The sequence below is a fragment of the Cucurbita pepo genome, chromosome 1 (assembly GCF_057944985.1).
Source record: "Cucurbita pepo subsp. pepo isolate OVF chromosome 1, ASM5794498v1, whole genome shotgun sequence".
In the NCBI taxonomy this organism is placed as follows: domain Eukaryota; kingdom Viridiplantae; phylum Streptophyta; class Magnoliopsida; order Cucurbitales; family Cucurbitaceae; genus Cucurbita; species Cucurbita pepo.
This window is the reverse complement of record NC_141798.1, coordinates 4466409-4490710: the sequence shown is the minus strand read 5'-3', so window position 1 is coordinate 4490710 and position 24302 is coordinate 4466409. Positions and strand designations below refer to the sequence as shown.

At 39.0% G+C, this 24302-nt stretch overlaps 9 protein-coding genes, 1 long non-coding RNA gene and 2 other non-coding genes across 12 annotated transcripts; 6 read left to right on the top strand and 6 right to left on the bottom strand.

The window, feature by feature from the left end:
• The first annotated feature begins 347 nt into the window (after positions 1-347).
• LOC111785934 (early nodulin-like protein 9) lies at positions 348-1303 on the top strand. The gene is made up of 2 exons (XM_023666312.2): positions 348-634; positions 723-1303. The coding sequence occupies exons 1-2, from the start codon at positions 448-450 to the stop codon at positions 1130-1132; spliced, it is 597 nt and encodes a 198-aa protein (XP_023522080.2). The 5' UTR covers positions 348-447; the 3' UTR covers positions 1133-1303.
• A 206-nt stretch (positions 1304-1509) lies between these two features.
• On the bottom strand, positions 1510-2162 carry LOC147793794 (uncharacterized). The gene is made up of 3 exons (XM_087126583.1): positions 1920-2162; positions 1763-1834; positions 1510-1678 (listed from the first exon to the last, which is right to left on the bottom strand). The coding sequence occupies exons 1-3, from the start codon at positions 2130-2132 to the stop codon at positions 1535-1537; spliced, it is 429 nt and encodes a 142-aa protein (XP_086982709.1). The 5' UTR covers positions 2133-2162; the 3' UTR covers positions 1510-1534.
• A 1989-nt stretch (positions 2163-4151) lies between these two features.
• On the bottom strand, positions 4152-6858 carry LOC111805426 (COBRA-like protein 10). The gene is made up of 2 exons (XM_087126573.1): positions 6062-6858; positions 4152-5854 (listed from the first exon to the last, which is right to left on the bottom strand). Exons 1-2 carry the CDS (start codon positions 6723-6725, stop codon positions 4416-4418), a joined length of 2103 nt encoding a protein of 700 aa, XP_086982699.1. The 5' UTR covers positions 6726-6858; the 3' UTR covers positions 4152-4415.
• Positions 6859-7191: 333 nt separating this feature from the next.
• Positions 7192-8762, bottom strand: THI1 (thiazole biosynthetic enzyme, chloroplast (ARA6) (THI1) (THI4)). The gene is made up of 3 exons (XM_023668859.2): positions 8274-8762; positions 7561-8049; positions 7192-7480 (listed from the first exon to the last, which is right to left on the bottom strand). Exons 1-3 carry the CDS (start codon positions 8700-8702, stop codon positions 7334-7336), a joined length of 1065 nt encoding a protein of 354 aa, XP_023524627.2. The 5' UTR covers positions 8703-8762; the 3' UTR covers positions 7192-7333.
• A 586-nt stretch (positions 8763-9348) lies between these two features.
• Positions 9349-10322, top strand: LOC111786851 (2S seed storage albumin protein). The gene is made up of 2 exons (XM_023667061.2): positions 9349-9527; positions 9916-10322. The coding sequence occupies exons 1-2, from the start codon at positions 9411-9413 to the stop codon at positions 10216-10218; spliced, it is 420 nt and encodes a 139-aa protein (XP_023522829.2). The 5' UTR covers positions 9349-9410; the 3' UTR covers positions 10219-10322.
• Positions 9447-9744, bottom strand: LOC147793793 (uncharacterized). The gene is made up of 2 exons (XR_015421131.1): positions 9599-9744; positions 9447-9550 (listed from the first exon to the last, which is right to left on the bottom strand). It is a non-coding gene; the product is annotated as an uncharacterized LOC147793793 (long non-coding RNA).
• Positions 10323-11994: 1672 nt separating the features above from the next.
• LOC111804894 (2S seed storage albumin protein) lies at positions 11995-12567 on the top strand. The gene has a single exon (XM_023689713.2). It carries the CDS (start codon positions 12043-12045, stop codon positions 12466-12468), a length of 426 nt encoding a protein of 141 aa, XP_023545481.1. The 5' UTR covers positions 11995-12042; the 3' UTR covers positions 12469-12567.
• A 189-nt stretch (positions 12568-12756) lies between these two features.
• On the top strand, positions 12757-12829 carry TRNAA-AGC (transfer RNA alanine (anticodon AGC)). Its single transcript has one exon. It is a non-coding gene; the product is annotated as a tRNA-Ala (tRNA).
• A 161-nt stretch (positions 12830-12990) lies between these two features.
• TRNAA-AGC (transfer RNA alanine (anticodon AGC)) lies at positions 12991-13063 on the bottom strand. The gene has a single exon. It is a non-coding gene; the product is annotated as a tRNA-Ala (tRNA).
• Positions 13064-13625: 562 nt separating this feature from the next.
• Positions 13626-17653, top strand: LOC111800285 (transcription factor ILR3). Its single transcript, XM_023683906.2, has 5 exons — positions 13626-14029; positions 15440-15502; positions 16654-16731; positions 16842-17004; positions 17192-17653. Exons 1-5 carry the CDS (start codon positions 13887-13889, stop codon positions 17450-17452), a joined length of 708 nt encoding a protein of 235 aa, XP_023539674.2. The 5' UTR covers positions 13626-13886; the 3' UTR covers positions 17453-17653.
• Positions 17654-17883: 230 nt separating this feature from the next.
• On the top strand, positions 17884-19213 carry LOC111800276 (plant/protein (DUF1995)). The gene has a single exon (XM_023683895.2). The coding sequence runs from the start codon at positions 18039-18041 to the stop codon at positions 19068-19070; it is 1032 nt and encodes a 343-aa protein (XP_023539663.2). The 5' UTR covers positions 17884-18038; the 3' UTR covers positions 19071-19213.
• A 134-nt stretch (positions 19214-19347) lies between these two features.
• Positions 19348-22922, bottom strand: LOC111800266 (putative galacturonosyltransferase 12). Its single transcript, XM_023683884.2, has 6 exons — positions 21463-22922; positions 21330-21385; positions 21080-21238; positions 20221-20811; positions 19758-20060; positions 19348-19671 (listed from the first exon to the last, which is right to left on the bottom strand). Exons 1-6 carry the CDS (start codon positions 21671-21673, stop codon positions 19387-19389), a joined length of 1605 nt encoding a protein of 534 aa, XP_023539652.2. The 5' UTR covers positions 21674-22922; the 3' UTR covers positions 19348-19386.
• Positions 22923-24302: the final 1380 nt, after the last annotated feature.

Genomic DNA, 24302 nt, shown 5'->3' with positions numbered 1-24302 from the left:
AAAAAAATCACAAACCAATCAAACCCATAAAATTTTGAATTATTTAAACTCAATTCAATCTAAATAAGTTTGAGTGGAATGGATAGTCATCCATACAATCATTAGTAATTAGTACCAAATGAAACCCAAGGGAGTGATTTAGAAAGCTAGGAATCAAGTGTGACAGCCTTAAACCCAAACAAGAAGACATGAATATTCTTGGAAATAAATTAAAGGGAAAGCACTCCCACTATCCAAGTTTTTGACGTATTCCCCAACCCCATCATAACGCAAAAATATATGCTTTATTTGTAGAGGAAGCCAACCCCATATGAAAAAGCAAAACTTTGCCTACAAAACCTGCTCTCCGCCTTCCCTTACCTTTGCAAAACAATAAGTCGAGAGCCCACTATTTCTTCTTCTTCTTCTTCTTCTTCTTCTTCTTCTTCTTCTACTTGTTGCTGCGCGATGGCTAAGAAGAGCAGTTTTGCAGTGACCATTTTTGGGGTATTGCTGCTATTGGTGCAGAATGCTTGCGGAGTTGAGTATCAAGTGGGAGGATCAAAGGGCATTTGGGGCGTTCCTTCTGACCCTAATGCTCAGAGTTTGAACCAATGGGCTGAATCTCGTAGATTCCAAATTGGTGATTCCATAGGTAATGTTAATTAAACAATTGTTTGATATTGTCCACTTTGAACATAAACTCTCGTTCACGTGGAACTTATATGTTATTAATGGTGCAGTGTTCAACTACCAAAGTGGGCAAGACTCGGTGCTGTTAGTGAACCAAGATGACTACAATAACTGTCATACAGAATCGCCCATAAAGCACTTTTCAGATGGCCACACCATCATCAAGTTTGAAAAATCTGGCCCTCACTACTTCATAAGTGGTATCAAAGACAATTGCCTCAAGAATGAGAAATTGGTGGTGGTTGTATTGGCTGATAGAACCAAGCAATACTCTTCTCCGCCACCCGCTCCGGTCGAGGAACCACAATCTCCTCCGCCCGAAGCTCCGGCCCAGATGAACCCAACCCCGTCGCCAACCGCCGAGGAGCCTCCTTCCAATGCAGCATCATCTTCTACATCAATCATCAGCTTCTTTTTGGGCTTAACTGGAATGGTTGCAACTTCCATGATTCTTTTGTAATTACATAATAATTTAGGGTTTGTATAATGGGTTTGCATTATTTTTTCCTTTTAACATGGTTTGTGGTCATGCTGTGTGGTGGATTGTTTGATTCTTTTGAGAGTGAATAATTGGTGTCTTGTTTGTATGTGTAATTACCCAAATAAATGGATTTTCTAAGTTAAATGTTCATTTTTTTAATCTACATGCCTTAATTCACAACTTTTAAAAAAATTAAAAGAGATTTAGGAGATAATAGTTGTTCGAGTCCCAGATGTTTGAGAAAACTAAAAGTAAAGTCACGAGAGCTTATACTCAAAATGATAATATCATACCATTATAGAGATTCGTCGTTACTACTAAGTAACAAAAATGATTTGGGCTCGGGATATGGGATATACATGTAAGTGAAGAAGGAAAGGGCTAACCAAAATAATTGATAGCCATGGATACAGGAACCAAGCAAAGGCCAATGTTCTTGAGCCCTGTGCTACAATTATTATCCCTCCCCACAAAACCCACTTCAATTCTATCTTCAACTTCCCCAAATTCCTCAAATTCTTTTCCCTACAAAATCAAAACCCCAAAATCACAGTTAAAATTGCATCAAAGAATGGATTTTTAATGTAAAAACACTAAAAAATTACAAACCTTGTGTTTTGTTTGATTGATCATGGCACTGAGCTGCTGCTGCTTCTTTTGCTTGGAGCTAAGCCCATCCATCTGATTCAAAACAAAAAACCCAGTTTTTAAAAGATGTAAACAGAAGTTTTGGATGATAATTTATATAGCTGAGAATGTAATGTACGTCGGAAATTATGGAAGGATGAGGCGGAGAAGTTGCAGTGTCTTGGAGATCGTCGTCATCGGAGGAAGAAAAGACGGCGGCGTTTTGAAAGTGATATGAAATTGTTTTAGAGTGGTCGAATAAGAGGAGGTCGTCCATGGAGGAAGTCCAGCTACTGTGATCTTGATCCACCTGCTTCTGGGTGCAGATTCTGGAGATGGCTGAGTTTTCCATTGAATTGGACCAACAAAACCAAAAGGCAACAGAGATCTATGTGGGTTCGAGGCTGGTGAGGCGTTGGGTCGATATATATATGGATCGGAGATTCTAATTGTTTGAATTTTTTTAAAAAAACATATAAGGGTATGGTGGTGGTGGGGAAGTTGGCCGTTTGGGGGAGTTTATTTTAATTCCACATATATGCCATACCAATGGACAGACAAGAAAAGGAGTGGCCGGTTGTTTGACTACCCGCCTCTTTCTTTTGGAAGTTTGACTTCTACGATGGACCGTGTTTCTTACTTATAAACTCATGCTCGGCTCTTTCTCTAGAGTCTTCGAACAAAGTATGATACATGTTATAAACTACTGATATTGTCCACTTGATTTTATTTTTTATTTTTGTTGAAATGTTTTATAGGAATAGATGGTACTGTGATAAGTATATATTAAAATTAATTTAGGAAAATATGAAGGTGTAGAGAATTTTGGTGGTTAATGAAATTCTTAATTATGGAACATTCTTAGCAGTTAGCACATCCGTGGTTTGGAAGTTGTGCCCAATACGTTGTTGTCCTCAATTCAGGGTGGTATTGACTTTTAAATTAAATGTTTGTTTAAAACTATTGGTCCAATTTGACACCTAATTATAAGGATGGTCTTTTCTCTCTCTTAACTTTTCTTCCTTTTTTTCTGTTCAAAATTTGTACAAAGTTTATATATATATATTCTTAGAAATACAACCCCATCTAATTATCGTCTCATGTTTTAGTGAGACATAAAATCATGTCTGTTATGTAAGTTTGAAAGTATAGTATTTTTGTACACACGATCTACCTATATAACATACCCTTTTTTAATAAATTTTAAGTTGTGCAACGACGATTGCTCTCTTCGTAGGAGTTTAAAATCGATTGGGAGAACGTTTTGAGAGAAAGATCTAAAGAGCATGGAATATAAGGCATTGAGGCATGGGATGGGACATACATATACATACATATATATATATATATAGTTAGTGGTGACAACCTAACACGATTCATTTCTTTTAATTCTTTTTTTTTTTTTTTTTAAATGGTTGGAGGGTTTGAAAATTTCAATTAAATTATACTTAATTTGACAAGTTTGAAAGGTCAGAATTTTAAATTAATGTTACAAAATCTAAAATTAAGATACCTTTTAATGGGAGATGGGGGTTTGAAAAAGTTTATAATATTACGACAATACCTGCATATTCAGTTTTGTAGGGTTGGGTAACATGAACATTAGGCGTGGAAGTTGGGCACACGAAGGCGTTTGAGCTGCCCAACCCTCTTGTCTTTCACTCGTGCGCGCACACACATCTCTCAAATCTGCTATATTCTTCCATAACATTCTTTATTTATATATTTTTTCTATTGGAATAAGTTTAATTATTCTTTATTTCTAGCATTCTCAAGATTCAACAGTGTTGTGATATGTTTATGTGGGGTATGTGCAACCATAAGTCAAAAGATTGAATACTCATATGCGATTAAGAGGGACCATTGATATGGTTGCCAATATTACGAGATGTATCTAAGTTTTGGAGTATATGTTCGGTATAGGAAGGATCCAATTCGACCAAGTTTCAAATTCAAACGTCAAATTTGATCAAAAGTGTATCACATGAGAATTCATTATTTATATATTTATATGATTCTTTGATAAAAATCAATAAAAATCAATAAAAAAAAATGGTATGTTTCATTACGAGTTGGATGAGACTCTCACACCTTCAAAATTTTTATTTGTTCGTCCAAGTAATAAATGCCCAAGTTTCTTTTGCCCAAGTTTCTTTTGCCCAAGTTTCTTTTGGATCCCAATTACAATACGATCCCCATGGCCCAAGTTTCTTTTGGATCCCAATTACAATACGATCCCCATGTCTCATTAGCCCATATAGCCCCTAATAATCACAATTGTTTAGATACGTCATTAGTTGAGTTAGGTTTATATTGGCACCAACAAGAAAGAAAAGAAAAATTATATCGAAGTTGATACTGGGAAAACATAAAAATAATCCTAAAATTCCCATTTTCATGTGCATATGATAACACAACCAACAAATGCACAAGAGGAGTACAAAGTTTTATGATAATATGTCATTGAAACTCAGGAGCCCTTTTGATAGAAACAAACAGATAGCTGCATTTCATGGTCACATCATAGTCATGACCATCAGCTCAAGTTCATAATTTTAAAGTAAAATATATTCCAAGTATTCAAAACTGTGTTCCAAGATCATCAACAGATTGTGGAAGCCAATGATGATATCAATCAATGGAAGCGATCTGTTATAAGCGCCAAAGTAACAGCCAAGATGAAGACGAGGCGCATGACACCGTAGGGACAGCGGCAGGCTGAACTGGGCAAAGGAATTGCCCTTGGAAGCGCACATTCCTCGCCGTTGAAAAACACTTTAATAGGGAAGCCATCACCTCGTTGTATGTCCAAGTCGCGCAGGCCCTTCTTCTTAAAAGAGATCACGGACTGCTGCTTTCCTGGAATTCTCGGATCCGATGTGGGATTGGTACCATTCACCTCTCCCATCAAGTAAGTCAAGCCAGGCAAGCCTTGGAGAAAGATGGTATTTTTAACGTTGGGAAGCTTGGTTCCATTGAAGGAGTAAACATTTTCGTAACCCCGGCCGGCCTTACCCAATTGAACGGCAGTGAACCAATCCTCAAATGGGTAATCTTCCCAGTTGAAAAGTGTGAGTCTTGCAGTCCATCCATCGGCATAATCGGAGTTAATATGCCAATTTAGACTAACTCCACAGTTATCAGGACAAGGCATCGTCTTTGGATTTGGGTAGTGCTTAATTTTAGCCCAAGCCCTTGCCTTCTTTGTCCTGTTATCAAATGGCACCAAAAGGGCTTCTGGAGGGAGCAGCATTGAGCGTGCATTTGGATTGCAAGTAGAAGTATCAGTGTCTTCACACCCACACGCACAAGTATTGCAAGGAATTACAGAGTCATTATAATATGCTGAGAATGAAACACAACATTTTGACTGCTTCACTTTTGGCTTTGTAATGTTGCATACAACTTGCCAACTAGCGATCGCTGTGCTCGTTGATTGAAGCCCGCTTGGGTCTGGAAACTCGGTCGGTACGACTCGGATCGGAGCACCACATTCGTATTCCGGATTCAGGATACCTGAGATTTTCCATTTCTGTGGTGGAGTAAGAGCCGTTCGGTTCATGTCTGGTGGAAGCTTGAAGACTTGTAGCTGAAAAATAGACCTTGCTTTGCTTTCATCCATCATGGTAGGCAACAAGCTTCCATTCCTGCAGCAATATGGCAACTTTCCAATCTTGGGATCGTCCTTCCGTTGCGCTGGTAGATCGGCCATCACCGGGTTCTTATCGCAACTCATGACACCGGTGAAGTCGAAATCTTGATAGTATTGGCCTGCGGGGCCGTAGACGCATTGAGCTATGTCTCTTGTATGAGTGTATGCTCCTCTCATGCTTTGAATGAACTCTCCTTTCATCCATTCCCAGGTTAAGTTCCAGTGATCCAAGCGCCCCAGTGGGTTGTTGTTGTCGATTGTGACTTGAGCTAGATAGTTGTTTCCAAAAGATTGCATCACATCGTACGTTAGTGAGAGATCTCCATCTTGCCGAGCCAGAAATTTGATTTTCTTGGCCTTGGGTGCTTTTTTCTCCTTGAACTTTGGATCTTTTTTGCAGCATACATGCATTGTTCTTTTCCCTACACCAACACATAAACAACCCCAAATTACACCAAAATTGTTAGAAATCACGACCTTCCATATGGTCCGGTCCAATAGTAATATAATGGGTTTGATTCAAAATTAAAAATTTAGGATTTTGTTTAATTTTTAAAAAGTATTTGTTGAGATTTTATTTATTTTTAGTTATGGGGAATTGAAAGGATAAAGAAAGGGCAAAAGGGTACCACGAAGACGAGGGGCAGGGCACTTATATCCATCGTTAACGAGGCGAATTGTCTTAGGCATTGGAACACCAGGGGGCTTGATGCCAAATTGTGATCCGGTGATCGCAGCCGTCACTTGGATCTGATTAATATCACCGGCGGTTTCAATGGACGTTTTAAGATCGGTCATCGGATACCCAGCCAAAGTGACTCCTTTTCCAACGTCCGCAGGGAAATCGGAGCCATCCAACAGGACGGCGCCGTCGACAGAGACGAGAATCTCGTGGTGGTGAAATCCGATGAACATCTTCCAGCCCTTGAGCTCAGTCAATCCGGAGTTCAGAATTGTCGCCTCCGATTTAAAGGCCCAAGCCTGAGCCGTCGCATTCTTTAACCGGGGCAGCTCCTTCTCACGCGAAATGAAATTGTAGGTCAAGTATATGCCATTGCAGTTGTTATGCTCTGGAGGTCCCGCCGCCGGCTTCTCCTTGGTATCATCGCCAGCATCTCCGACGACTGCTCCGCCGCCTGCTCCGCCAGCTGCTCCGGGGTCGCCTATGATGTAGTCTTGTGCGGAACAGGGAGATAAATTGGAAACAAGAAGAAGAGGAATAACAAGGAAAACAGAGATCAAATCTCTGGGGCAGAGCATTGGGAATTGCATGCCGGAAGGTTCTCGGATCATTAAAAAAAAAAAAAAAAAAAAAATGGAAATGGGTGAAGAAGGAGGAGGGGTGGGGGTGGGGGAGCGGCGCCGCGCGTGAACGCGGCGGTGGAGGGCGGAAAGGCGAGGGGCTTCGAGGAAACCAGAGATGAGAAAATGAGAAGATTGATATAAAAGAAGGAAACAGAGGGGAGGGAATTTTCGGCCTCTAGTTTTCCCGCCATTTTCGCCCGCTGACTGAAGGGGCTCTGCTCGCTTCCCTTTTTTCTCTCATCAATTTTCTTTAATTTAACCACTTCCGTAACTAATTACTTAATTAGTCTTCTATTTGGATATTAATTAATACTAAATTCAAATTAAATTAGTTTTTATTTTCTGTTTAATAATTTTTTTTTAAATTTAAACACTCAATAATTTATTAACTACAGAATTATTAATTTAAATCTCATTTTATAATAATTTAACTTAAAATTAGGGAGAAGAAAAAGGCAATTAACATTTTGATACAATTTTATTTAATTTAACTTAAAATTGGCTTTTCCCCAAACCCCAATCTGTTTGCCACGGAAACAGAGCCCCCATGAATCACAAAACACAACCGCCGCCTTCCATCCATGAAAACTCACCCTTCAACCATCTGCAACCTCCGGCGACTCTCCCGCCGCCAGTATCAGATCAGCTGCTTCATCCTCAATGCAATTTGCCAGCCCCAGTGACTTCAACGCCAGGTGCGCCGCCTTCTGCCCTGATATCATCATTGCCCCGAACGTTGGCCCCTGCATCCAACACCACCTCTGATTGTTAAACAAGGTCTAAGCTTTTTAGTTAAACCATGAATTCAAATTTAGTTCTTTACCATTCTTGGAGCTCCGTCGATCTCCGCCACCTCCATACCCGTTACGATCATGCCAGGCACTACCTCTCGGGTGAGCCTAACAATGGCATCCTCCGCCGTGTTCATGTCCAGGGCCTTCATTCCCGGGACGGAATCGATCATGCCAATGCTCTTAAGTCGCTTCACTCCGGTGGCTCCGAAGGGCCCGTCGTGGCCACAAGAGCTGACCACCACCTTCGCCTCCATGACATTAGGATCCATGCAGGACTGTGTGTCATGGTTCATTGACACTAAAGCCCAGTTGGTGACGACACCGCCAACTCTGCCGCCCTTGACGATCAAATCCTCTGCCGCCACGGCGTTGAACAGCTTGACATTGGGCCGAGCCAGTAGCTTGCTCATGATCGTTGAGGTGAACAGAGCCGCGTGCTTAATTACAACATAGTCCTCTTGCTCGTCGTACTCCACACCAACCTCGTCCAAGAAGCAGTGGGCTGGCTTCCTTACCACCTACCAAGGAACATGAACCAAACATTAAATTTGCCCAAATCCATCAGATTAAAGATTTTAGAATCAGATCTTGTACTGATTGAGTATTTAAATTCTTGGGCTTAAGCCAATTTATGACTGAATTAGTATGATCTAATTGTGGGTATTTTCTTACAAAAAAACAGAGCATTCAAAGCTAGAAGACAGGAAAGAAAAGGGGGCGTATAAGGGAATTAAAAGCATACCATAGCAGAGAAGAGCTGGCCACCGAGCCATGCACCGCCGCCGGGGGAGACGGACTGCTCGATGATGGCGATTCGAATATCAGGGTTTTTGCTAAGTTCATAAGCGCAAGAGAGACCGGCAGAGCCAGCGCCGACGATGACAACATCAGTGTCGGCGTAAGTGATCATGTCGGTCATGTAACGGCGGGTCATCTCACGTGAGACGATGGACTCCTTGATGGGGTTGAATTTGAAGGAGTTCAAATCGTAGGGCTGCTGCTGAGAGGAGGAGGCAGAGATGGAGAAAGAGGCGGGGGTGGGTTTGAGGCGGAGAGAAGGAGGAGGAGGGGCCAGAGGGGTGCCATGAAAAGAGGAGTCGAGTAAGGAGGAGGAGGAGGAGGAGGAGGGGGTTTGGAGCTTGGTGGTGAGAGTGGAAGCCATGGAAGCCATTCTTGTAGAAACAGAGGAAAACAGAGGAGATGGGATGGGGAAGGGCGTTGGGGGGGGAAGATGGGCTTTATAGACAGAAATGGCGCATTCAATTTTACCGCAAATTATTTGAGTGAGAAAAATATCTAAGGGATGGGGAAATGTGGGGGAGAGGATAGAAAATGAAGGGCTCAGAATGGGGAGATGGGGTTCTCCAAATCGCATCATCCATCACCATGATGCTTCATTTTCTTTTCCCATTATCTCTTCTTTCTATTCTCCTTTCCCTCTCTCTTTCCTCAAGATATTTTATTATATACATTACCTTATAAAACAAAAAAAATATATATATATATATTTTCTTTTAAATATAAAAATATCTTTGAAGTATATGCTTTATTTTTTAATATATATATATATTTATTTTGATGTTATTTATGTAAAATGTCATATTTTTATATTTAATAAAATAAAATGATAAAACTGTGTCCCACGTGTTACTTCCATTTTGAAAGTGGAAGGGAGTCGGAAAGGAGGAGGAAGAAGAAGAGAAACAAATGGCATGGAGGGAGGTTAACGTGGAAGGCGGCGTCGCCATTAAAGGCCACCCAATGCAAACTTGAAGTTTCCACGTCTCGTGCATGCATTCCTCCCTTACCCCTTCAAATACCCACCCTTCTAGCCCCCCACCTTTCTCCCCCACCATAATCTTCATACTCAACGTTAACAATGGCCAGACACCCATTTTCCCTCCTCCTCCTCCTCTCCCTCTTCCTCCTCGCCGCCTCCGCCCTCCGCTTCCACGATGACAACCAAAGACCCTGGTTGCAGAGGTGCCGCCAACAGGTTCAAACACTACTTAACACTAACTCTTTTAGTATGATATTGTATAGGTTCAAACACTAGTTAACACTAACTCTTTTAGTATGATATTGTATACTTTGAACTTAAGCTCTTATTTCAAAAGACTTCGTGGAAATAATATTTATTTATTATATAAATCTATGATCATTCTCTAAATTAAAAATTTGGAGATAACATTCTCTAAATTAAAGACCCGGTAATGTAGATAATATTTATTGATTTTAATTTGGAGATAACATTCTCTAAATTAAAGACTTCCTAATGGAGATAATATTTATTGATTATTATAAATCTATGATCATATTCTCTAAATTATAATTATATTTGCTATTTTGTTAGAATAATTTACAATTTTGTTGAAATGATACAGGTTAGGGGCGAGCGGCTCCGCCACTGCGAGCAGCTGCTGATGAGGCCGCGCCGCGTCCGCCAGCTTTTAATGGCTGAAGAAGAAGAAGATGCAGTGGAGCACCTGGAGCAGTGCTGCCAGCAGCTACGGGGAATGGACGACGCGTGCCGGTGTGAGGGGTTGCGGCAGATCGTGCAGCGACGTAGACAGCAAGGGAGAATGCAAGGGATCGACGTTGGGCAAATGCTGGAGAGAGCTACGAACTTGCCGTCCGTGTGTAGGCTCAGCCAACGCCGCTGCGACCTCCGCTCCTCCCGGTGGTAGAATGAGAGCCCATTGAGGTCAAAAACTGAAAAAATGGAGTAATAATCAATAAAATGTGACACCTCCTCGTCTTAGTGGGAGATGTGTCCTACTGTTTAAAGCAACGTCCCTTGCCGTTTTTTTTTTTTTTTTTTTTTTTTCTTTTTGTGGAATAAAATGTCGTCGTTAGTTAATCCTCTTAAATATTAAATTCTCTTGTTGTTATTATTATTATTATTATTTATGGTTTTTTTTTTTTAATTTGATATGAAATAATTTAATTTTAATACACATAATATTATTGATATTAAACCCATGTTATTCTGAAAATGAATGAAATAAAGAAGCCTGATGCTAATATTTGTTCCCATTTTATTGCTTTTCCATAATTTTTAAAATAGAGTTTTAATAAATATAAAAATCACATAATGGTGTTAAATAATTTAATTTAAAAATAGTTTTTGAATATATAAAAGAATAATTACTTCTTTAAAATTTTAGGATGATGCCTATTCTCTTCCTAATTTTTTGTACAAACATTTCTAAGTACGTTTGGTTGGCTTTGGTATCCTATAAGAAACACAAAATCCAACCTCAATCCAACGTCATATACTTAATGGATGAGATGAATAGATTGAGAATTAGATATTCAGATGACATCGTTTGAGGCTATATGGGAGGCTATATGGGCGTTAAGAAGAGGTCGATATAGACGGCTGTAAGGACAGTTGCCTGTCTATTATAAGTCAAATATCTAGATATTTGCCGTCTATTATAAGTCAAATATCTAGATATTTGCCTCACATTATGACTTACATATTTGCCCTTTTATTAAAGGCAAATATATTGTATCTATTTATTATTCTTTCCCTGTTATTTCCATATTATTTGCTATATTTGTGTATTGAATTCTGTAAATGATTATAAATAAGAGAACTTTCACCACTATTTAGGCTTTCACCACTATTTAGGTGTGGTAGATTCAGCAAACATTCATATGGTATAGAGCCCTTTCGGTTTAACAACCCGATCCTTTCTTCTCTATGGCTTTCAAATCCTCTTATTATCTTCTTCCTTTCAATACTCTAATCCATATGATCACCATCAAACTTCCATATAGAAAGAACCTCAAATTTATTGTGGGTGAGCGAGAGGGGTTTTAAGATTTGAAAAGGGTAAATTGAGCTGGAAAGAAGGGTAAAATGAGCTCAAGATTGGTAGACCACTTTGAGATCCTAGATAGAATAGGATAAGTGGTGTATATACATTTCGATTTATAGTAGGTATCATATTTGACCATTGATTATAAGTTAATAGTTTGTATTGTTGAGTATATTTAGGCTTTTCATTTCAATTTACTATATATATCATATTTGACTTGGAATTATAAATTAATATTATCAATCTATATATTGCTTTTTTTCATTTCCTTTCTATGATGGATCTTATTTGATTCGGTAAATGATTATAAATATAAAATTTGGGTGTTTTGAAAGTGTAATGTAATAAGTGGGGTTGGCATAGCAAAACGACAACATACGCCACCACCCCCAAGTAACGAAAATAAAAACTGCCATTTGGACACAAAATCCCACTCCCAATGCCAGCATCATGACACATACGGCATCGGCATTTGCATGGCTACCGTCACGTGGAAGCAGAAACACAACACACAACTCCACCATAGCTTACACCTTCACAAGCTACACAAACCCACAACAATACAAAACCACTCCTTCCACGTTCCCTACATGCACCCACTCCCCACTCCCTATAAATACCAATTACAAATTAAACAACGCTCATCCATAAAAAAATAAAAATAAATAAACATCTTCTTCAACAATGGCCAGACTCACAAGCATCATTGCCCTCTTCGCAGTGGCTCTGCTGGTTGCAGATGCGTACGCCTACCGCACCACCATCACCACCGTGGAAGTGGAGGAAAACAAGCGAGGGGGAGAGGAGAGGTGCCGCCAGATGAGCGCCCGCGAGGAGCTCCGTAGCTGCGAGCAGTACCTGAGGCAACAGAGTAGGGAGGTGCTGCAGATGAGGGGAATCGAGAACCCATGGAGGAGGGAAGGAGGGTCCTTCGATGAGTGCTGCAGAGAGCTGAGGAATGTGGATGAGGAGTGCCGGTGCGATATGTTGGAGGAGATTGCTAGGGAGGAGCAGAGGCAGGCACGTGGCCAAGAAGGAAGGCAGATGCTACAGAAGGCTAGGAACTTGCCTTCCATGTGCGGAATTCGCCCACAGCGATGCGACTTCTAAGCCCCAACTACAACACAACACAACAGAACAGAACAGCACATGGTCGTGTGCCTTTTGTCCTATGTTTTCATAAATAAAGACTAATGAATTCTGCCATCACTACTACTCCTCTGATGCTTACTATAATAATGACTGCTCTTCAGACAACAATGATAATAATTAAATAAACTAAAACCCTAAGGATAAGAGAATAGATTTTAATCCTGAATTATGTTATCCAATACAATTTAAAACTCCCAAATGTAACATTAATAACATAAAATAATCAAGGGGACATACAACGATGAAGGGGATGTAGCTCAGATGGTAGAGCGCTCGCTTAGCATGCGAGAGGTACGGGGATCGATACCCCGCATCTCCATTTTCTTTTTTTTTTTTGGCTCACTGATAATGGGCCAAGCCCATAAATAAGGGAGTCCATGTGGGAGTACCTCGGCCCTATTCACTTGAGAATTTAAGCGGCCCAGAAATGCCGACGAAACCCCGCAGAAGAAGACAAGCAAAAATGGGAATTAATTAAAATGGAGATGCGGGGTATCGATCCCCGTACCTCTCGCATGCTAAGCGAGCGCTCTACCATCTGAGCTACATCCCCTTTCTGTTTATTTGGAGACATATAGCTTAAGTTACTAATTTTGGTTGTATTGAAAATATACATTAAAATAAGGTAATAATTGGAAGCAATGAAAGTTAAAGGTTGTAACAACCCAATAAAGAGGGCATGGAAGTGTGGACAATAATAATATTAAAATAAAATAGGAAAATTCCAACTCCACTACCATTTCCATAAACTTTACCCAATCACCATCCAACTTAATGGGAATCATTCTCATACCCTTTTATGCAAGCTAAGCTAATTTATTTGTCTTTTCGCAAGTGCTTAGCTTGCATCGGCTGTCTTCTCCTCCCCATTATTTCTCTTTTAAATTACATATTCGTATGCTTTCGACCATACTCCAAAATTTTTGAACGACTATTATTAAATTGAAAGGTCAGAAGTTCAAATCTCCCTCCCATAAAAGAGAAAATAGAATTAATTTATACGTTAAAAGATAATTGATTTTACAATAGCAAGAAAGTCTTAAAAATTGAAAATAATATTAAGAGGAAAATGATTCTGGAGTGACATGAAGGCCCATTAAAACCTGAAAAGCCCATAAGGAAATATCATCAACATAGTGACGGAGGCGACGAATCTCTCGTTCCGACGACTACCCGCCACCACTTCTTTCTCATATTCCCCAAATCCCATTTCAGATTCTCCATTTTTGTTCATACATTTTTGGCTTCAACTTCGACACACTTCTCTTAACGCTGGCCTCTCTCTTCTCTCTTTCACTTTACTGCTTTCAATTCGACGAAAATTCACGCTGGAAACATCGCCCTTCCTGCTCAATCACCATCACCATCAGCGCGATATGGTATCCCCTGAAACCACCAATTGGCTCTTTGATTATGCGATAATCGATGATATTCCTGTTCCTGATGATGCCAATTTCTCTGCACCTACTGCCGGTTTCTCTTGGTCCATGCAACCCTTCAACGCCTCCTCTGATGTCAGGTTTTATTTCTCTCTCATTTTCTTCGATTTTCCTGTTCTATCCGTTTGACAATCATATATTGCTCCGTTGAACCTTACTGGCCTTTTACTTGGATTGTTATGTGTGTGAAAGTTCCTTCGAGTCTGCATGTACGGACTTCTAGTTGTGATCTAGGATTCGACTGTGCTGGGATTTGAGATGGTCGTTTGATTTCATCTTTAGCTCGAAAGTAGTCGCGGCAACTTTTTCTTTATAAAAGAACTTGATTGGGACTTGAAACTTGACCTTGCTTCTTCGAATTTGATAATCAGAAGATTTGTGTCTACATCTCCAACTTTCCTTAATATCTAAATTTAGTAACTAATTTGCCATGTAAGGAGAAACAGGATCACGTGTTTGAGAATATCTGAGATTTCTATCTAGTTTCTTCATGTTCTTGGCTTTCTAGTCGAAGCTTGTAGGTTGTAAATTTAAATGGGTAGGTTTAAAATCTGCAGTATAAGTTGCTTATTTCATTTCATCCTCTAGCTTGGTCAAAGTCATTTTCTCTTGCTGACTATATAAATAATAAAAAATTTCCCCTTTCAAGTGTTGTCACAATCCATTCTCCCCCTTTAACTAGGGGAGTAATCGGCACCTTTAAATTAATCATTTATTGAAGCTTAAATGACAAATAATAACCTGAAAATATGATCATATTAAATAATCGCCTTGAAATATAATTAGTTTAGTTAAAAGAAACTATGTGTGATCTTCATTTTAATCTTTTGAAATGTAGTTTTCTCTTATAGTCTGTACTCTTTTCATGTTAGACATTCAGTTCTTGATTAATTTCTTTCATTTTGGAGACTTTTATACCGATTATATGAGTACTTCGACGACTAAAGATAACTTGATCGAAGTAAAGGCTCTATCTTATTTAACCAGTCTCAGCATGAACTTGTAATTTACCTGTCTTTCAAGACTTCATTTCCTCAGGTTTATTTCTCAAATTGCTTGACTAGCATCTATGAATTAATGGAAGATGTTGAGACCTGTTTTTAACTTAACTTTTTGCTTGTTTGAATTGTTGTTTTTAATTTATTTCAACATTAACATTTCTACTATGTTAACAGAGACAGTGCCAATGTACTCATACAGTTTTTCCTGTGTTTGTGGCTCCAGTCTTTGATATGGAACAGTGACTTAATCCTTTGGTTACTGTCTTTGGACAGTATTTATTTTTGAAATATGTCATTGCATTTAATATTTTTTTTTTTAAAAAGAACTATCTTTCTCTCTCATCTGCAATTTTTCCTGTGAATATTCTCATCCTCTCTGTCTTTTTAATTTTACCATTTCATTAAATTTTGCTTTTTGATGGTGGTGGTTGGTAGGGGGATATCATTTTTGCGTTTACTCATTAAACTTTTTGCTACATCTTTTACTAGTGCGGAAATTGAAGGATCATTGTTGGAATCAGATGGCCTGAAGGAGCCTGGTTCAAAGAAGAGGTAAATACCAACCTCTTGGCTCTTGATGATTCTTTGATTGCTAGTTAGTTTCCCTGCTTTTCTGTAATCCAATTTCTCAGTGTATTTTTCATATTCTTGAGCCTCCAAGATTAGACATAGCATCATGATAGAAAAAAGGGGAAATGAACATGTTTAACAAGTTAAACCTTAATGTGACAAGTGGGTATACTCTAGAGAATGTGTCATGTTAAAATAAAAGGCAACACTAACTATCTAGAAGCTTCTTAGAGTATCTACATGTATTTGAACTCTCTGGATTTAGGTTGAAGTATGTAAATAAATATGTGAAGAGAAAAAAATCTAGAAATATTGTAGCTTATCCTTTGGATCCTAGGTGTTATAGAGAATTACTTTAGATAAAGATGCACCTTAGAAATATCTAGGATATTCTAAGATCCAAGCAGAGCATCGAAAAATCTTTTTACTTGGGTCCAAGGTTCATATACCTATGAATAGCAAGTTAATCACGTATGCAAGTCAAGTTAGAGGAAGTTATAAAAAGGTAGAAAAGAGTGAGTGAGTATTTTGAGAGAGTGAAAGATTCTCTCTCAAAAGTGGCCATCTTCATACTTCCTTAACAGAAGTTTCGTTCTTCCAGTGTTTTTCTCTTCTCTTTCGTTTCAGTTTCTTTATATTTCTTCCTATTTGCCAAATACCAGCCATTCTCTTTTTTTATTTACTTATAAAATAATAAAAATAAGGTTTTGGAAAATTTTCCCTATGTGGAAACACAATCGAAGATCAAAGAGTCTCGGCACATTTTGACTCCCTAAACTCAGCAAATGAAGCTGAGAGGCAGACTAAGATTTCATTTGGTTAGGGGAGGAGAGGCCGTTTCCAGCTCTTACTGTCTGGTTGCTATTCTTATAAGTCCGGTAAAAGAAAGAACTATTTGCAAGCTGTTAAGGTATCTTCTTTTAGGGGAAAATTTCATATAGCAATTGAATTTAACTTTTCACTCAATTACATTACATTATTAGAGTTGAAGGAATCTATATGGATGGTTGTAACGATACATATAGAACAAGTATGTTTTCTTGAACAAATTACTGAACCTCCTATTCCTCCCCCTGTCCCAAAGGGGAGTGAAAAGGAGAATAAATAACGAGCAATCAAATAAAACGCTGCAGGGTCAGAACTGAATCAAGTTGTGCATCTAGCTCAAAAGCATGTAGGGAGAAGCTGCGGAGGGACAGATTAAATGACAAGTAATCCTCCTCTTTGTTTCTCTCTCTCACACTTGCATGATAATGCATATGCATGTACCGAGAAGCATATGTTTTATTTCTATAAGGAATGAGCATATGAAACTTGACAGATTTTTGGAATTGGGTGCTACTCTGGAGCCTGGAAGGGCACTGAAGACCGACAAGGCTGCCATTTTGATTGATGCTGTTCGAATGGTCACTCAGTTACGCGGTGAAGCCCAGATGTTGAAGGACTCAAATACAAGCCTACTAGAGAAGATTAAAGATTTGAAGGTAGGTCTTGTACAATTATCTAACCGAGAAGAAACTTACTCTAATCTCTGAGTATAATCTCCAAGTATTTCCATTACATTAGTAAATTCCACTTGAAAGAATCTTGCAAACTGCAACATTAGTGAGGCGAGGATTTTGATTTGCGTACTTATAAGACTTCAAATTTTCACTTTTCCCACTTTTTTAGGCTGAGAAGAATGAGCTTCGTGATGAGAAGCATAGGCTAAAACTGGAGAAGGAGAAGTTGGAGCAGCAACTAAAAGCCACGAATTCACAACCTGGCTTCATGCCTCCAGCCATCCCTGCAACTTTTGCTGCACAAGGCCAAGCACCTGGAAACAAGTTGGTTCCATTCATTGGCTACCCAGGAGTTGCCATGTGGCAGTTCATGCCACCTGCAGCTGTTGACACCTCGCAAGATCACGTACTTCGACCCCCTGTTGCTTAATTAGGCAGCCAGAAAACTACCAGGGTGGTTTGGGATTGCATATTTTGACCCAAACATTTGTACTGATTCTACCATTGTTCTTGACACATACTTCAAAACTTCGTTTTAACTGGTGGATAATATGGTGGAATCATTGATCTTGACTGTATTTGCAACCTGTAGACTATTTATGGAATCAATGCTGGTTTTTACATGTAAAAATGTGAATAAGTTAATCCAGCATATGAATGTTCATGAGAAGAATAGGCATAACAATGTGATGTTTGCCTGCATTACAGCCAGAGAGACTGAATTTCCTCTTCTTTTTCTTCCCTCTTGAGTATCATCCGCTGGCCCTTTCTCAAGTACAGAAACATTTTGCGGGATCTTTCCTCCAAAATGATAAAGGTTCATTTCAATCGTCTTAATTGTGATTGCGGGATTTTTAGATAAATCACGATATAGTAGGTCCATAGAAATTAATTGAAACCAGACAAAGAAATATCTGTTTGCTAACGTTCTACCCGGCGGAGCAACATTATCCGGTTATTGCTGGAGCTTTGATGAACAATTAGTTTCTCAGTTCCCTCCTGTTTTCTCTCGTCAGATGGCCACCGATCTTCTCAAATTTCCTTTCCAAATCACCGAAGCTGCTATTTCTTCCCCATTCCCCAATCAACTCCCCACCAAAAATTTCTCCCCTCTTCAAACATTTCCGGCTTCTCAGGTTTTCCCAATTCACCATTTCCAGGTCTCCTTCTATCCTCATGTAACTCACAAATTAAAAAGAATCCCTGCTACAGTTCATTCCTCTCTGTCTTCTTCAACCCCACCCACCTCAAAAGAAGAAGCCATTTCTCAGGCCAAAACCTGCCTCTGTACCACACTCCAAAAGCCCCTCAACAACATTAGATTTCCCGGCAGGATCGTCAAGAAAGCAAAGCAGCCCAGATTCCGTGTCGAGATTCCGGTCATTGATGAATCGCCCAGGTCTTTAACTGAGCTCGCTTTTGAGATGTTTGGGGACCTACCCATTAAGATAAAAGGTTCCCCTGTTAAAATTTTACTCCTCTGGCCAAGCCCCGTCTTGGCTGATGCTGCCAGTAAAGCCTTTCTTTCTTGTTCTTCAGATCAAATTGAACAAATAGACATTTCCTCGATGGATGGGTTAGATGCCAGAGTTTCGAATTCTAGTGTTGTGGCAGTGTTTTTGGGGCCAGAATCTTCTCAAATTCGAACTATAAAGAGTATTACTGATCTTTTGTATCCCAATCCAGTGGTGATTCTCAACCCCAAATGGGCATTTGAGGAGGAGAGTGAATTTGGTGACTTGAGTGGATTTGTTGGGTCCTTTGATGTCATTTATTCCTTCATGGGGTTGGAAGTTCAAGGGATTTTGAACAAGAGAAAAGGGGTGATTTTCAAGTGTGTGAGAAATGGGGTTTTGAGTGGTGAGCTATGGAATGTGCTTGTCGAAGAGGACGGAGGAGAACTGAAGGCGGTTTCGAAGTTCAAGGCGAGGCCATCGATCACAGAAGTCGAGAATGTGTTGTACAATTTGATGGCCATGAATTCACCCATCACCAAGTCTGCAAAGTTCTTGAAGGACTTGGTGTCAAATGTAACTGGGAAAAAGTAAGTTTTGTTAAACTTCTGTGTTCTGATTTCATGTCATTGTCTTACAAATCACCTGTTTGCCTTTAGATCTGATCTACACTGAATGTATTTGCTTTTCAATCTTGTAACATGACTAAACTACATAAATCTACAAAAATTTGGAAATGGTATATGGGTTTTATGTGTATAGGGAAACAAAAAGTTAATAGCATTGAAAGATGGGAATAGAGAAAATAATGAATAGCAAGGAGGATCCGAAAGTAAGAGGTGCAACCGTCATCCATACTCGGTATCGAAGTACTTAGTAATCATATAGTTGTAGAAAATTTCTTCCCAACCTAGGAAGCTTGTATGTGGCAGCTCTTGATAAATTTATCAGAGAAGTTGATATACTTTGTCCACAATGGCCGGAGCTGTGGAAAGGCTATCTCAAGCCATGGCTTTGCTCGGCCATTGAAGTGGACGACTCCCGCAGTTTCTGCATCGGCCAAACTTGTATTCTCTTGATACCCTAGGCCTAGCATATGCCAAAATGGATCGATGATATGAACGTGACCATGAAATGCTATCAATCCTGGAGGTAAAGTCCCCAGCTGCCATAAACTTAGGTCTGATTTCAAGTTCTGCATAGGAAACAGTTTCCATTCAGCCAAAATATGTTGGAAATGTAGGATAAACAATGTAGCACAAACTATTGAATTGAGCTTACCTGTTCCAACCAGTGATGATATGTGAGGCTTATGTTAGTCTTTCTCCAGGCCTCAAGATCAAAGATGTTCATCCCATAAGCCCATGCACATTCATTAGGATTGAAATTTGCTGCTATTAAAGGATGGGAGAAGTTCAAATAGTTCTTTAATCGCTTCGACATTACAAATTTATCTTCTCCTGTACATGTTTCCACTGCTCCATTAACCTTCCCATTCATCTTGATGTCCCATAAAGGTGAAAGATCAGTTTGAATCACAATGTCGTCGTCCAAGAATACGACCTTCTTGAGACTTGGGAACAACTGCATAGAGAATGTGCAGTTCATGAGCATTCACATAGTAAAATATAAAAGATAGGTCGTATAGGAGTTTTGATAGAATACTTTCTTGACATTTTCCAAGAAAATATGGAAGAAATCCGCTTTCAGAAAGATGATGAGGGTGTAGAATGAATTCCTTTACCTCTGGTAAGTGGATACGAATGTGATTCATCACGGAATTATATTTAGGACTCAGTGCCTGCAACTTTGCTGCAACGATATTAGGTTTTTCGGTCTCATTTGCAACAATGGCAGAGGACCCTCCCCTGAACTGTGACCGGACCTTCTGATCTTTCTCCATTGCTTCCAAAACTGGGACTTTCCCCTTTGTAAACCAATCAAAATGATGCAATGCCTTAACCTCAATAATTGCAGGCGACAAAGAGTGAAGGGAAAACCATGCTTGCATAGGGAAGTAAGTATTTCTCTCGGTGATTATATGGAGAACAACTTTCTGTGGGCATAAAGCGTTGTGAACGAGGGATTTGGCAACGACAGATGCAGCAAGCACATTGTCAGTAGCTAGGACAAAGTGAAAGTAGGAATTGTCAACAAGGGCTGGCACAAGTTCAGCTGAAGGAAGCTGGAGGCGAGCAGCTGCATTGGTCGAGTGCTCGTTAGCAAGCCTGAGGGCAAGGCAATGCAGCTGCTTCGGTATGCTGCTAGATGCTATGTGCCTGTACAAGTATTCTTGGATTTTAGCAGTTCTGGTTCTTTGTTCCATAAGGCTAACCTGCAAAATACACAATAAATTCACATTAACACCTCTATGATAATGAAACCTACAAAATATCAACACTTCAGCTCAAATTTCTGACAGTGGTGATTTGTTTCTTAAATGATTGTCATAACTCCCTTGATCTTGGAGTAAAAACTCTTGAACTCTGTTTCACTCAATTATCCTCACACACATAACACCAACAGAATTGGAGTTTCTGGGTATGTTTCAAGAGGTTGAAGGATAACAAACAATCATAAACTTAGAGATGAGAGATCATAACCATTTCTCTGAGTTTGAGGGCAAAAGTTACTGCATCTGGTTTGCTTTCCTTGATCTCAGACATAAAGTCTTCTAAAGTCTGTGGGATATTGTCTAATCTTCCTTGAAGTTCATCTTTTCTCATGGGTTTATCCAATATTTGATACATGACATCTGGAACCTGAACCAAAAACAAACAAAATATAGAAAGTTCATTAACAGTGCCTATATAGACGTTGAATATGCCTTCACGGCAGAGGTTTGGAGATTACTTCTGATTCCAATCTTCTCCCCAAAAGCTTTGGGACTAATTTTTCCCCCAGACAACCTACCATAAGATCAAGAAGTTTAGACTACTAGAAGCTGCCATACTTTTAGAGAGAGAGAAGTTGAGGATGAATGTACCTAGAGTAGAACACTTGCTTTCTCCATCGATTGTATCAACTGCTGTCAACACGAACACAAACCGGAGAAGGAAGGTGAAGAATAGAAGCAAATAGATAAGCGTTCGATATGAAGCCCACCTTGATGCAACCTTCACTTTGATGTACTCTCTAACCCCTTTGCCTGGAAGCACTGTGACATGCCTCAAACTTGGTGATATATGAAGCTGCATTATTTTCTAACGGAAGAAAGCAACTTCTATGGCTAAAAACACAAATACAAACAGCAAAGCGAAGTGAAATCCAGATCCTAGGAAAGCTAGCCAGGTTAGAAGAGTTCTTCCTTTAGAGAGTTATTTCATTTGACAATCTCCCAGAGTATAGATATGCTGTTTTTGATGGTGTTTAAGGTTTCTATCTCTTACCTAACCTTGCTTAGCATTTGGGCTAGATGTTTCTGCTTTCTTCTGTCTGTTATTTTCTTTCTTTTCCAATTCAAAGGAGGGAGAGGGGGTTGTTAAGAAGAAAGAGACATGGGACTGATAAGAAGCCATGTTTGTTTTACTGGTTTCTTTTCGTTTTCATGAAGGGAAATTCAGAAAGAATATAATAATATTACTTCAAACTTTCTTTAGAAGGGAAAAAGAAAAGAACTTCAAATGAGAAACAGAGATGGGGAGGGTCTGGTGTTTGTGTAACGGTCCAAGTCCACCGTTAATAGATGTTGTTTTCCTTGGCTTTTTCTTTCATGCTTCCCGTCAAGGTTTTTAAAACGCGTCTGCTAGGGAGAGATTTCCACACCATTATAAAAAATGGTTCGTTCTCCTCTCTAACCGATGTGAGATCTCACAATTTGGCTCGAGGTTTACAGATTAGTCTACAAAGAGTTTAGCATTCTGAAAGAACATGGTTTCTGAATAGAAAAGGACTTCTCCCCTCTCTCATCTGAAGGTTTGGTTGGTCTTTGGCTGTTGGAGTGAAAATGCAGTAACCTTCTTGTTTTCCTTCTGTTGCATGTTTGCTCTGTGATTAAGTTAATTCAAGCTATCACAACTCTCTTAATTTCTCCCTAATCAAACCATACTCATTATAATCTCCATTAAATTTCTCTTGAAACTGATTGATCATTCCATGTTTTGATAATCACTAAGGGAAATTTCGATTGGATTGTTCCTATCATCAATATCGTGTTGTACATTCTCAACCACCAGACTTATTATTGAACTCACCATGAGATTCTACATCAATTGAAGAGAAGAACGAGTGCTAGCGAGGACGCTGGCCCTGAAGAGAGGTGGATTGTGAGATCTCACCTCTAATAGAAAGGGGAACAAAACATTCTTTATAAAAGTGTGAAAATCTTTCCTTAGCAGACGTGTTTTTAAAACCTTGAAAGGAAGCCCGAAAGAAAGAACAATATCTGCTAGCGGTAGGCTTGGGTTGTGCAAATTGTTTTCACAAATTTATAGTACATACTCTTCCTTGATTTGTATTGAGCTTTTTTTTTTTAATCTACTTTGAACTCAGAGTGTGCATTGATTAGTATCTACATAACTGGATCAACAAACTTTCCATTTGAATGAACTTTTATGAAAAGAATATTGGGAAAGGTGAAAATTTTGGAGCTAAAGCAAGCTTCGTTAATGGTGTTTGTTTCTGTTTTTGTTGGCATAAAGGAAATGGTAATCCCAAGATGAGAGTAGGTATGAAGTCTTTATCCACATGTATATGTGTGACATCGATAGTCGAACATAAATATACTAATGATGTCAAATTTATAGTTTTTGTTAATGAATTTTTGATGTTCATCATCTTTCTAGTGACATGCTCTAAAATTGAGATAAATTCCTTGTCGAGCTGAACAACTTCCAAATTCCAATACACATTCACAAAGTTGATCTGGGATATATGAATGGTCAAACAGACACCAACTGAAATTTGAAGAGAGAAGAACACAGAAACACAGAAATTAACCAAAACAGGCATTCGTACTACCCAAGAAATTCAAAATATTGAATTGAAGTTGAGGAATTCAGCAGAAACACAGGTCTATTACAATTAGTAAAGTAAACAAATTTCTCCGTTGAACTCTAATTCAATAAAAGGGGCTAAGCCATAGAAATCAAACACTAGTCTCGAGGCCGTCTCTTACAGATTGCAAGGATGGATTTGGTTTCTTCAGGGAGCAAGACTACTTGAAGGCTTGTATTTGAGACTCGCACTTAATGCGTGCGAGTCCCCATTGTTTTCCTGCAAACATTTCCTGAGAGCTTCAACATCGCAGGGCGATAGATTCATCAACACAACCCTAGATTTTTGCGTTTTGCCGTCCATCGAGTTCCAACGAGTAAGCAAAGAAATTTGATTGACAGACACGAATTAAATTCAAACGGAATAACCGTAAGAAAGTCAATTGAATTTGTGAAAGAGAGGAAATCCAATCGAACACACTCCGCGCGCAGTCGATTGAGCGCCGCTGCTCGAGCCTCGAACTAAAGAAATGTGCCCCCCAAAATATTTCAATTTTTCGCATCTTAAACCGAATAAACCGATTTTCTAATAATAACCGGACCGAACCAAGGTTCCTTAGTTTTCTCAGTTAAATCCACATCCCCACATATAACATAATATTGAAAGGGCATAATTATAAAATATATTCAAAATTATTTTTTAGGTAAAAATATATTATCATCTATATTTCAGTATAATTTTCTCAAAATCTTAACTAAAAAGAGATTTAATATCAATATCAACAACTAAAAAGATTTAAAAAAAAAAAAAAAAAAAAAAAAAAAAAAAAAAAAAAAACTCCAATCAGCCTGAGAGCTAAAAATAAGAATAAAACAAAAAAAACAAATGCAA

What these genes read in the sequence shown, in the direction of transcription:
- LOC111800266 (XM_023683884.2), bottom strand. Translation starts at nt 21,673, where the DNA reads ATGCAGCTTCATATATCACCAAGTTTGAGGCATGTCACAGTGCTTCCA. An exon ending in CCCTCAAACTCAGAGAAATG is followed by an intron (nt 20,812 to 21,079) that starts GTTATGATCTCT and finishes TGTATTTTGCAG; the next exon opens with GTTAGCCTTATGGAACAAAG. An exon ending in TTCGTATCCACTTACCAGAG is followed by an intron (nt 20,061 to 20,220) that starts GTAAAGGAATTC and finishes TTCTCTATGCAG; the next exon opens with TTGTTCCCAAGTCTCAAGAA.
- LOC111805426 (XM_087126573.1), bottom strand. Translation starts at nt 6,725, where the DNA reads ATGATCCGAGAACCTTCCGGCATGCAATTCCCAATGCTCTGCCCCAGA. An exon ending in CCCTGCCCCTCGTCTTCGTG is followed by an intron (nt 5,855 to 6,061) that starts GTACCCTTTTGC and finishes GTGTTGGTGTAG; the next exon opens with GGAAAAGAACAATGCATGTA.
- LOC111804894 (XM_023689713.2), top strand. Translation starts at nt 12,043, where the DNA reads ATGGCCAGACTCACAAGCATCATTGCCCTCTTCGCAGTGGCTCTGCTG.
- LOC111800276 (XM_023683895.2), top strand. Translation starts at nt 18,039, where the DNA reads ATGGCCACCGATCTTCTCAAATTTCCTTTCCAAATCACCGAAGCTGCT.
- LOC111800285 (XM_023683906.2), top strand. Translation starts at nt 13,887, where the DNA reads ATGGTATCCCCTGAAACCACCAATTGGCTCTTTGATTATGCGATAATC. An exon ending in AACGCCTCCTCTGATGTCAG is followed by an intron (nt 14,030 to 15,439) that starts GTTTTATTTCTC and finishes ATCTTTTACTAG; the next exon opens with TGCGGAAATTGAAGGATCAT. An exon ending in AGGGACAGATTAAATGACAA is followed by an intron (nt 16,732 to 16,841) that starts GTAATCCTCCTC and finishes GAAACTTGACAG; the next exon opens with ATTTTTGGAATTGGGTGCTA.
- THI1 (XM_023668859.2), bottom strand. Translation starts at nt 8,702, where the DNA reads ATGGCTTCCATGGCTTCCACTCTCACCACCAAGCTCCAAACCCCCTCC. An exon ending in GCCAGCTCTTCTCTGCTATG is followed by an intron (nt 8,050 to 8,273) that starts GTATGCTTTTAA and finishes GTTCCTTGGTAG; the next exon opens with GTGGTAAGGAAGCCAGCCCA. An exon ending in TCGACGGAGCTCCAAGAATG is followed by an intron (nt 7,481 to 7,560) that starts GTAAAGAACTAA and finishes TGTTGGATGCAG; the next exon opens with GGGCCAACGTTCGGGGCAAT.
- LOC111785934 (XM_023666312.2), top strand. Translation starts at nt 448, where the DNA reads ATGGCTAAGAAGAGCAGTTTTGCAGTGACCATTTTTGGGGTATTGCTG. An exon ending in CCAAATTGGTGATTCCATAG is followed by an intron (nt 635 to 722) that starts GTAATGTTAATT and finishes TTAATGGTGCAG; the next exon opens with TGTTCAACTACCAAAGTGGG.
- LOC147793794 (XM_087126583.1), bottom strand. Translation starts at nt 2,132, where the DNA reads ATGGAAAACTCAGCCATCTCCAGAATCTGCACCCAGAAGCAGGTGGAT. An exon ending in ATCCTTCCATAATTTCCGAC is followed by an intron (nt 1,835 to 1,919) that starts GTACATTACATT and finishes GTTTTGAATCAG; the next exon opens with ATGGATGGGCTTAGCTCCAA. An exon ending in TCAATCAAACAAAACACAAG is followed by an intron (nt 1,679 to 1,762) that starts GTTTGTAATTTT and finishes TTGATTTTGTAG; the next exon opens with GGAAAAGAATTTGAGGAATT.
- LOC111786851 (XM_023667061.2), top strand. Translation starts at nt 9,411, where the DNA reads ATGGCCAGACACCCATTTTCCCTCCTCCTCCTCCTCTCCCTCTTCCTC. An exon ending in TGCAGAGGTGCCGCCAACAG is followed by an intron (nt 9,528 to 9,915) that starts GTTCAAACACTA and finishes GAAATGATACAG; the next exon opens with GTTAGGGGCGAGCGGCTCCG.